This window comes from Telopea speciosissima, chromosome 5, assembly GCF_018873765.1.
Source record: "Telopea speciosissima isolate NSW1024214 ecotype Mountain lineage chromosome 5, Tspe_v1, whole genome shotgun sequence".
NCBI classification, from domain to species: domain Eukaryota; kingdom Viridiplantae; phylum Streptophyta; class Magnoliopsida; order Proteales; family Proteaceae; genus Telopea; species Telopea speciosissima.
Window position 1 is genome coordinate 42,436,950 of NC_057920.1, and position 12,035 is coordinate 42,448,984.

General features: G+C 40.2%; 1 protein-coding gene across 1 annotated transcript; it reads right to left on the reverse strand.

The window, feature by feature from the left end:
* Positions 1 to 222: 222 nt before the first annotated feature.
* Positions 223 to 451, reverse strand: LOC122662521 (60S ribosomal protein L29-1-like). Its single transcript, XM_043858175.1, has one exon. It carries the CDS (start codon positions 406 to 408, stop codon positions 229 to 231), a length of 180 nt encoding a protein of 59 aa, XP_043714110.1. The 5' UTR covers positions 409 to 451; the 3' UTR covers positions 223 to 228.
* Positions 452 to 12,035: the final 11,584 nt, after the last annotated feature.

The window sequence follows — 12,035 nt, forward strand, 5'->3', positions numbered from 1 at the left end:
CCCCCTAGGTTTGCAAACGGTAACAAATAAGCCTATTCCGTCAGTTCATTACTAACACTGTTAAAAATTAGACTTGAATTGATGGAATTGCCCTTCTAAAAAAAGAACCCAAAAAAAAAAAGAGATGAATGGACAAAATTACCCTTACAAAAGAAAAAAAAAATAAGGGTTTTTCTTTTGTTTCTCCTCGGTCCCGGATCCAACGGTCTTGTTGTAGTGTGCCATTGTTTACTCTTCCTCCTCGGTCCCGGATCCACCGGTCTTGTTGTTGTGCTTCCTAGCATACCTCTGGTTTCTCAAGAACTTGGGATCCATGGATGTGTGTCTGTGCCTCTTGGGTTTCTTAATTCCATTCTTGTGAGCCTTGTGTGACTGTTTATGCGCAGTGTGGTTCTTCGACTTCGCCATTTCTCTGAGATCTCTTCTGGAATTATTTGAGTTACGAGTTAGGATTTTCCAAGGATATCGCAGAAGAGGCATCCTCTCACCGCCTTCAAAATCGGATATGACGTCATTCGAACTGATTTCTAAAGTCCTTAGATTTTTCAACAGGTTTAAGCAGCGCTTTCTGTGCTCTCCGGTCACCGAAGCTTTCCGTTGCTAGAGAGCGACACCGGCGTCAGCTTCCCATTGACGCGAACCTGCTCGAATAGGGTGACGCTCTCTTCTTTGTTTCTCTCCATCTCCATCTCTGGTCGTCAGACGTTTCTACTCACCCAAACTGTTGTTTTCTTAAAAATCATTTGACGATTTCAAATTGGAGGAGATGAAATTGGAATTCAAAGAATTGGAAAATAAAGGAAGAGAAAAAATCGGATTCAGATTTAACGACTACCAGTCTCATTAATTAGAATTCAAATTGCATGAAGATCTACGTGGAAAAATGAAATGTAAAATTCAAATTCAATATCAGATCTTGAGCTACGAAGTATTATAGACAAATCTCATCAAATTGAACCTAACAGTTGGAACAAAAAGAGAAGAAAAGAATTGAGTAGACCTGATCACCGGCGTTGTCCCTCATATCATTGCAACGAGCTGCAACTACGAGAACTCTCAGCGGACATGGTCGAGTTTCCTTAGAATAGCCTTCACTTGTGAGAGATGAAGAACACGACTTCGAATCGCTCGGAGACGAGTCATCGTTTCCATTAATACTGTAATTGTGAAAGGATGGATAATAGTGGAAGCAGCTACGAGAGAGGAAATAAAATAGTTAAACGGATCAAGCATTTTAAAAGAAGAACAGAGCGTGAATTTGGAATTTTAATTTATGTGCAGGATTTGAAGTAGATTATCACCTTGGAATTGAAGAATTTGAAGAAAGAGACAGTGATTTCGATTCAGAGGTGGCGAGAAGGAGAAGATCCTCTGCGTCAATATTTTCAGAAACAGAAACTGGCGCCTCAACCTCCCTGTTGGTTCTCCATCGGTTCGTCAAATCCAAATCCCCATCAGTCTTCACTTCGTCATTATTTTTGTGCTCTGATTCAGATCCCTTCAAATTAAGTGTTTCAAGCTCTTTGCCAGGTTTGAAGTGTTCCATTAGAAGCCATGGATGGAGCAATCCGATGGGGATACCTGTAACTCATGGGGAAGATGAGTTGCAGGTTTTTTTTTTTTTTTCTTGAAGGGGTATTTTGTCACTTTACCTTTTGATTTTAACAGTGTTAGTCATAAACTAACGGAATGGGTTTATTTGTTACCATTTACAAACCTCAGGGGGGTACGCAGAATTTTCCAAAACTGGGGGGTGAAAATATCCTTTCGTCAAACCTCAGGGGTGGTATGTGTAAATTTCTCTTTATTTAATTAATAAATTATCTTCTTACCAAAAAAACAAAAGTTCATCAAGGAAAATGTATGATTTTTTTTTTGGAGGGTAAATAAGGATGAATTTATTAGGATAAAACATGCAAGCTCAACCAAGGAGTCAGCCACGTTGTTAATCTCCCATGGAATATAAGTAAAGCTACAAGATATAAAGAAAGAAGATAAATGTATGATATCTTCAACAATCGCCCGAATGTGTAAGGGAGAAGTTCCACCACCACTTGTAACATACGTAACCAGATTCAGATTATCTGCCTCAACCATGACATGAGTATAATCATTTGAGATCAACTGCAACATCGCCATCGGAACTGCAATAGCCTCACTAACCAACACATCTGAAAAGAATATTGGACTTGATAAGGCAAATAAAGGCGTACCACAGTGATCTCTGCAAATATATCCAACTCCAGATTTGTTTGTAACTGAGGATAAATTAGCATCATAGTTACATTTAACATAATCAACATGGGGCACTATCCATTGGTGTGACACTAGATGTGTCGATGTAGTATTAGATGAACCAGCAACAATTTGAACAGACATGTACTCCTAGAACGCCTTCACTGCAGCAGCAATAACTTCATTGGGATGCCAAACCTTTCGCCGAAACACCATATCATTACGTGATAACCAAAAAAACCAGAAAATAAAACTAGAAAGGGTTATCAATGATCTGCACTCCTTTTTCCACCTTGTGGAAAAATATTTCCAACTAGAAATCCAATCAGAAATTGAAAAATGACAAATGGTTGGCGAGACAGAACCCAAAGGACATCCAAACCATACCACTCTGGCCTAAGGACAACCCAAGAGAATATGTGAAATAGTTTCTCGATCACCTCATCGACCACACAGTGGATCAACATTTACATTACGTCTTGCAAGAGCATCTCCAGTTGCTAGGCCAGAGGCACAAGCCCTCTATAAAAACCATTGTATCGTAGGCATGGTTCTACAACTCCAAATGGTTTTCCAAACACTTGAGTCTATTGAACTCAAAGAATGTAATCTGGAAGAGGTTGCACCCAATAAATGATTACCATACTCCCTATTAGAGAGTAAATGATAGGCACTTCGTACTGAAAAAACACCATTCTTACTCCCCATCCATTCCAATCTGTCCATTTCAGGAAAGATAGATAGATTAATCTCTATGATCACACAAATTTCAACATCATTAAAATGGGTTCGCATCAGATTATAGCGCCAAGTTTTATTAGTCTGATCAATAAAATCAAAAACCTTCGAAGGCCATGATAAATTTGTTGGAGTTGTAGAGACTTTGTAATCCTTCAATGTTGGCACCTAAGCATCATGCCTATATCAATATTGGCACCGTCACCATCCCTCCAACATAGACCAGCACACAAGACCCGCTTCCCCTCCATAATGCTTCTCCATCCCCAACTAGGACGATGACCAGTTGAGGCCCTCAAAAAATCAGTATGAAGAAAGTAGATAGCCTATAAAAAATGAAACAAAAGATAGGATCAGACCATAAGCGCCATGCAGTCTTTGATAGTAAAGCACTATTGTAAAGTGTAGGGTCCCGAAAACCCAAACCACTAATCTCCTTTGATAAACATAGTCGCTCCCAAGATATCCAATGTAATTTAGGTCGTCCATCAGTATCACTCCAAAAAAAATTGGATGCCATTTGCCACAATGTTTTATGGTATGAAGCTGGAAGTTTAAAAGGCATACATGCATTGACATAGAAAACACCACATACTTCAATAAGACTTCCTTTCCAGCATGTGTAAGAAGCTTAGACTTCCAACCTTGGACCTTTTGACGCACCCTAGAGGAGAGATCATGTAATAAGGTAGCCTTAGAAACACCAAAATCAGTGGGAAGTCCCAAATACTTCTTAGGGCCAGAACCATATGGAATCTTCATAATTCTTGAGAACCATCTTTTCATTCTAGGATGAATATTTGGTGAAAAGAGTCATACAAGACTTCTTCCAATTAATTTCTTGGCCAGATGCCTTACAATAAGTCGATAGACATGCCTTCAGGGAATATAATTCATGCAACTTGCCTTCGGTAAATAGTAGACTATTATTAGCAAACAAGAGATGCATAATTAGCGGAGCACGATTACGTACTTTGATACTTTTAATTTCACCATCAAATTCAGCCTTTTGGAGTAAACAACTCAAGGCATGAGAACATATAATAAACAACACTGGTGATAAAAGGTCTCCTTGCCGAATCCCTCGTGAAGGAATTAAAGTACCCCTCGATGCTCCATTAATAAGAATCTGGTAGGAAACTGATGATAAACAAGCCATAATCATTTTTACCTGATGTGTTGCAAAACCCATCTTTAAAAGCATGTGTTCAATAAATGGCCACTCCAATCTATCATATGCCTTCCTCATATCAAGCTTAAATTAGGGTTTATTTGTGTTGTCTTCAAGGGGTTCACTACGTTACCCTTGGAAAATCAGTTAAGGTACTTTGCTACCAAATCATTTAAAGTTTGAATCTCTAAAATCAAACCTTGACAAGACCATTACAAACTAATATAACTACTCATTTTAAATGGACATAAACAATCCATTAATCGCTGAAATTTATTCAAGAACACTCGTAGTATAACATATTAGAATGGCACACGTACAATGCAGTAAACAAAGACAGGGTTATAAATTTCACGGGTTAATAAGAATAAAAGACAAATAGGAAGTTTATTTAATTGCCTCTATGGATCTTCTACTCCATGATCTGCAGCTGATAGCTCCAACTGCTGAAATTTCCTCCCAGATCTGGTCCAACTAAGGATCTTACAGAAGGAGCTCAGTCGTGAGCTCGAAGCATCCACCTTTGAAGATTGTGAAGTGTCACCTGATGCAGCTTCTAAACTTGGTATCACTGAGTTCAATGGTTCCAATGGTGGAACTGTAGGGGTTATTGCCTCATCAGGATCTAGAACCTGTAAATGTGTCTCTCTTTCGGTTTCTTGCTCGGGCATCAATGGTGTTTAAGGTTCAGCTACCGTACGGCACGTCATCTGCGAGCTCAGCCACATATCAATGCACTGTACATGGAACACATGCGAACAATTGGGTAGAAGTCTAAACGTCTCTTCTTCTTCTTTAGTGCTCAAGCAAATTGAACATTCTGTCGTGTCACCGATGCCATCAGTTTGGTCGTGTTTTTTATAGATGAACGTCGGTAATGCAGCGATCACCGATGGGGATAGCCCCATCTTAGGTGGTTCAATTGAGGGATTTTGTGGGTCTCCAATGGCAATGAATAGCTGAGGGTCTTGCTGGTCGTTGTGGCTGACGCCGCTGACCATATATTGTCGTTCGAGACATCTTCCATAGATGCACCAGAGACTGTGGAGGACGATAAGTAGACTGATAACCAAAAAGATTAAGGCAGCTGTGCCGTTGATAGTTGTGGCAAAGGCAGTGCCTTGAACGATTATAATACCTGCCATGGATTTGCCATTGGAACTCCTGGTCTGTTTGGTATTTTAAATGACTGTAGTAGTAATAGAATCTAAATTAAGAGTTTGCGTGATAAAGGGATAAGAAATTAAAGGTTTGTATGCACAATCAAGTATCACCCTGTATCATGCTTCTTATTTGGAGACCAAACTAGGGGGTTTTCTGTGGCCTATATCCCATATCAACCTGTATCATGCAGCTTCTTCTAAGAGGTTTGATGCTTTGGCTTAATAAGGTGGACAGCTGTATATATGCTTGACCACACTATAGTAAGGTCAATTACTATCACTACCCTACACTTAGCCTGTATTTACTATCAACCTTTAACAAAAAAGGTGATATAGAAGATGATGTTTCCCATAGAATTAAAGTAGGATGGTTGAAATGGAGAGGAGCATCAGGAGTTTTATGTGACAAACGTATGCCTATTAAGCTTAAGGGGAAATTCTACATGACAGTAATAAGACCAGCGATGATTTATGGGGTGGAATGTTGGGTAGTTAAGAAGAGTCATATAGATAAGATGAGTGTAGTGGAGATGAGGATGCTGAGGAGGATGTGCAGCAAGACCAGGAGAGATAGAGTAAGGAATGTTTGTATTAGAACCGAATTGGGAGTAGCACCAATCCAGGACAAACTTCGGGAGAGCCGCTTGAGATGGTTTGGTCATGTACAAAGGAGACCCACGGATGCACCAATAAGAAAGAGTAACCAGATTCAATTGGAAGGAACTAAAAGAGGTAGGGGTAGACCTAAAATGACTATTGGAGAAGTGGTAAGAACGGATATGCATATGGTAGGGCTAGATCCTAGTATGACCGCGGATAGAGTTGTTTGGAGGTCAAGGACCCATGTAGCCGATCCCGCGTAGGGGGATGTTCCTGGGATGCTACTTTGACTAATGCTTAAATCTCCTTTTTTTTTTATGTTTTTTTTTTTTTTTTTTGGCCCTTACGGATCCATGTAACCGACCCCATTTAGTTGGGATAAGGTTATGGTTATTGTTGTTGTTGTTGTACTACCCTGCTTTTAAACTTTTACATCTCCTTCTACCCTCATGTTTTTAAATACCTAGATTGCCCTTCCTTTTCACCTAGTAATTAACCTGCTAATCTATTTAACCTACTAATCATCTTCTACTTTTTACTTTTTTTGTCATTAAAACAGTAAAAAATAAAAAGCACCCACCCACTTCTTTCTCCCATTTTTTACTCCATTCATTTTTTTTTTCTTTAATTTTTGTATTTAATTTTTTATTCAACATGTCACACTCATCGTTCTTCTTCAAAGTTCAAACAAATCATGGTTCTAAGTATCGGTATTGTATCATCTGTGTCGGGCGATACATACCGATTTTGCTAGTCATCAATACCAATACCATATTGGTAGCACGGTACAGACAAGGGATAAAATGGTCAGAAAACTCAATTTTTAAGGAGATTCAGGGGTAATTTTGCCCGATATAGCCGATGTAGGCCGATACCATATCGATTTTGCAGGTTATTGATACCCGTTCCGATACCATGCACTAAAACCATGGAATAGATCGACTCTCTTCAAAGCGCCCCACTTCTTCTCTCTCTTCCTATTTTTTATTTAATTTACTTTTTATTATTTTTGAGAAGTCAATCTGTTCCATGGTTTTAGTGCACGGTATCGGAATGGGTATCGGTAACCTACAAAATCGATACGATATCAGCTTGGACTGGCTGTATTGAGCAAAATTACCCCTAAATCTCCTTAAAAATGAGTTTTCTGACCATTTTACCCCTTGTCTGTATCGTGCTACCGATATGGTATCGGCCCCTGTTGACTAGAAAAACTGGTACTGTCGACCAACACAGGTGATACGATACCGATACATAGAACCATGATCTATTCGAAGAAGAACGATGAGGATGAAATGTTGAATAAAAAATTAATTAAATAGAAAAGTTGAAGGAAAAAAAAACCGAATGGAGTAAAAAATGGGAGAGAGAAGAAGTAGGTGGGTGCTTTTTATTTTTTACTATTTTAATGACAAAGCCCAAGGCCTATACAGCAGAGCTGCATTCTCTGGGCAATGCACTGGGCGATTGGCCCAAAGGCCCAAAGAATCGCCCAGAGTGGCTGAAATGGGTTTATTAGAATCCAGACATGTGGGGACCATCCATATAGACCATGAACACCCTGTAGGGGTAGATGGGAATTTTAGGAACCATTACCCATCCCTGGAACCATGTAGACCCCACCAATGCAGCCAAAATGGCCCAGGATGCACTTAAAAATGCATTCTTGGGAAAGGGAGCCTAAGGCCAAACAGGCCTTAGTCAGCCCAACTCTATAAATAGAGGAGGGAGACTGCCATTTTGTCCTTGCTGCTGTAGCTAAAGTATAAAGAGAGAAAGAGAAGGAGAAGGAAGAAAAATAGAAGGAAAGAGAAGGGGAGAAGAAGAAGGAAGGAGACCTGTGCTGCAATTCTGAGCATTGATCCAGCTGCATACAACCTCCAGGTAATAATCACAGACACTATATGCTACTGTTCTCTGTGTTGGTTCCCTGATCTCTACTCTGATCATTGTATCCCTGACCTGTAATGCCCAGAACATCACTGGGATGGCTTGGGATGCATCAGATCTGACATGCAAAGTCATTGCATGTAAGATCTGATCATTATATACCAAGATTTGTTGCTATTTCTGCAGCTGAGACTGAAGTCAATCTATGTGCCTGACTGCACTGTATAGTTGCACCTTGAACAGGCAGTTTGGGCATGGATCTTTACATGCATGGTGATCCTTTCTTATCTTAGCATAGGATTAGTGTCCTACCATGAAAATATACGTAAAAGAAGCCCTGGACAGCTGTTCTCTATGCTGTCAGAACACCTCCTGGCTTCCAAATGGGAAAACCAAACCCAAAACCATTTAGACCAATGGATTTTACTTCAATTGTGGTCCATGATCATCCCTCATGCATCCTAGATCAAATTCATGGCAGCCCCTGCTGTAAAATCCAAGAAAAACTGCCCAAACTCGTGTCAAACAGGCTCTGGGCGATGCATTGGGCGATTGCCCAATCACCCAGTTAAACGCCCAAAGATATAAACTGGGCTCAATTTGTGTCTTGCCTATTTGGACCAAAACCAGTGACCTATGGGCAGTGTGTTGGGGTGTTAAATGACCAAAATACCCCTCTTCACTTATGCTTGCTGTCATCCATACCTTGGGTACTAAAGTGGGCCCCACAAGACCAAGTAACCATGGCCATGAATGGTTTCAGCTGAACTACTAACCTGGGTACTGGTTTGTGTGATTGTTTGAACCATGTATTGGCTAACCATACTGTTAAGGTACCAAATCAGATAAAATTCCACATCTCCAGATGATGCACCGGGAGATAGACCCTAAAGCCCAGTGCAAGACCCAAAGAATTCCAAGTAAGTCTAGACCAACACTAGGATATTAATGTAACTTAAAATATTAATTGACACACATTTATGATCTGATAAATTAGGTTTTGATCCCGTGCTTGAGGTGCACAGTTAGACACCAACCGAAAAAGATCCGACAGCTGACCAGTAGGACCAGAACAAGGTGGGTGAAATTACAGCGCGTGTGTAAATGTCACATGACTAATATGTTAAAACAAATTATAATATAATATTATTATATTATTTTCTTATTTTATTAATTGTGAATTTTGTTAATAAAGGAATGTTTGATGGACGAATACTGTGAATGGACAATGATTCCTGTATGTGAGTTGCTGGACTAGATGCCGTAGCCGGCTTAGAAATGAGGCATGTGGTAACCCATAGAATGGGATGCGGTTGACACCACCCTACTCATACTATGCCATATAGATGCATTGGGCTAGAGTATCATCACCCATGCTATGCACCCTTGCCAACAGGGGTTAAGGTGTTGGATGCTTGTGAGATTGACCATATGAAAGAGAAAAAGAGAAAAGAAAAGAAAGAAATGTTATGCACCGGAAAGGTGGTTATGGGCTATAAGCCAAAAAAAGAAATGTGATATGTGAAAGAAATGATGGATGCCTCACAGGTTAATCCAGAGGGCCAGTCAGCCTAACCTTGGGAAGGGATTCTGGAGCCGACTGGTCTTCTCTGACAACTCAATTGGTATATCATGGGAAGGGGTTAAAAGCCCGCACCAAGGACAAATGTATTGGGGATTAAAGTAAACACTAACCTGTTTTAGTTGTGATGTTAGGTGGCTAATAAATAAAATAAATTGCACCTCATGTAGGACTCATATGGTTGTGATTGCATGTGCATGCGTGGTGATATTTCATTCACGGGCTCGGTGGAGTTCACACTCTGTTATATATGTTTTTGTTAGATGATCCTACGGGTGGATGTTACTATGGTGGGGAGGCTTATCTCCCAGAGGTGAGCTATGGTTGTTATGGTGATATTGGTATGGACCCGGACAGAGGTCATATGCTGGTACGAGTATTCTCGATGGTGGCTGATGAAGACCCATGAGGGGTGCAACTGACTCTGTTTTGACTGTGGAACTCACATTTGTTTTTGTTAGAGTTCCCCCCTTTGTTTTACAGTTTTGTTTTTGGGGCTCGGGTTGCCCTGCCCTATTTATATTCTTTTGTATAAAGCTGTGTCAGATAGAGTTAGGAGCTACTGATATTCTGGGTGTGAGAGAGAGAATGAACTAAAAACACTGTTGATGTATATATTTTATTTCCTTTGTTTTTTTTTTTAAGTTACTGTAAATATAGCTTTCTGCAGCACTCTATGTTTTACATTTTGTATTACTGTGGATGTGTGTGTCTGTGAATGGATTAACTGCTTCTCTATCCTTGGGGTTTGACGGATTGCTGCAGTGCAATTTGGGTCACCTACCTAATCCTCCCAGGGGTTGGTTTGGGGTGTGACAATCTGGGTATTTAAAAACATGAGGGTAGAAGGAGATGTAAAAGTTTAAAAGCATGGTAGTATTAGAAAAGAAGTTTAAGGTAGGGTAGTTTTAGTAAATATGGGCTAAGTGTAGGGTAGTGATAGTAATTGCCCCTATATAGTATTAAGGTAGGTCCCAATGTATTAGAATAGGATCAATTGGCGGGACACCCCACCTTTTGAAGGCTCTTTGTATGTATATGTAATTTAAATAGTTCAAGAGTATGTATGAAAAATATATGTTATCCACCGTTCCATCCACCACCACAATAAGGAAATTGTTAGATTTATGTGTCCATCAAACCTGGTTTATATTTTATTAAACCGTTTATATATTTTGGTTTAATATTATCACATGTGATATAAACTTTTTGAGCATTTTGTCCATAAGTTTACACTTAAAATGGTAGTCACAACTACAGTTTGGGCTGGGCACACTTATCATATGGTCGTCGCATTGGGTACTGTTGCGTCAGAAAATTGCCGATGGATCCTTTGGGTGTCGCAACCTACAAAAAGATGTCAGTGACAAAGGAGAATCGGTATGGTTCTGGCCTAGGACTCTCCGATGCCTAAATTAGGTCTCCCTTAGTAGTAGAATATGGTATAATTGATTGTGTTTTTCATTGATTGAAAGAATAGAATATTACAAAATATATAGAGAGGAAAGTTTACAAGTGTAGCACATCCTATGTTTGGTATGTATAATTGGTACATCCTTGATTGGATGATTTTGTGCATTTTTGTCTAGAGGTAAGGTGGAAGGATAGAACCAAATATTGGGTTCCCAAGTTTAGTAGGAAATCTAATATTTGGTCAATATGCCCCCTCAAGTGGAAGGTTTCGAGCATCGAAGCTTCAACGTGTCACGTAAGAACTAAAATCGGGCCGTTGCGAGGGCCTTGGTGAGGATGTCTACTCATTGGTCCTTTGTGGAGATGAACTGGATGAGTAATTCATGGCTACAACACGATCCCGGACAAAGTGGAAGTCAATTTCAACAAGTTTGGTCCGGGTGTGAAAGACTGGATTGGATGAGAGATACGTTGCGCCAATGTTGTCACACCAAAGTATTGGCGGGCCAAATAGAGTGATGCCAAGTTCGGTAAATAAAGATTGGAGCCATATTAGTTCAGCGGCCGAATCTGCCATGGCCTTATATTCTGCCTCTGTGGAAGAGCATGCAACAGTACGTTGTTTTCTTGATATCCATGAGATGAGGTTAGTCCCAAGAAAGATGGCAAATCCGCCTATAGATTTTCTATCATCGCCGCAACCAGCCCAATTAGCATCACTAAAGGCTTGTAACTAGAGATCGGAACGGAAGTCAATCAACAGGCTGTGTGATTGACTGCCTTTGAGATAACGGATATTTCGCTTGACCAACCCCCCAATGAGTCTCAGTTGTGGCATGCATGTATTGGCAGGCTTTATTAACCGTAAAGGTGACATCCGAACAAGTCAAGGTCACATATTGAAGTGCCCCGATAATGGATCGATACAATGTCGGGTCAGCCATAGGAGTACCAAAGGTAGCGGTAAGAGCCATAGTGGTTGCTATTGGAGTCTGTAGGGGCTTACAGTCAGTCATGCCGGCCCTTGTCAACAAATCACCAATATATCGAGATTGACAAAGAAGTAGGCCCTGATTATGGGGGAGAGCCTCAACCCCTAGAAAGAAATGCAATGGGTCTAAGTCCTTGATAGCAAATTCCTGTGCTAGTTGTTGGAGAAGAGTTGATATTTGGTCCTTAGAATTCCCAATGACAACGATGTCATCAACATATATAAGAACAAAACTAGTGTTAGCAGCCTCTC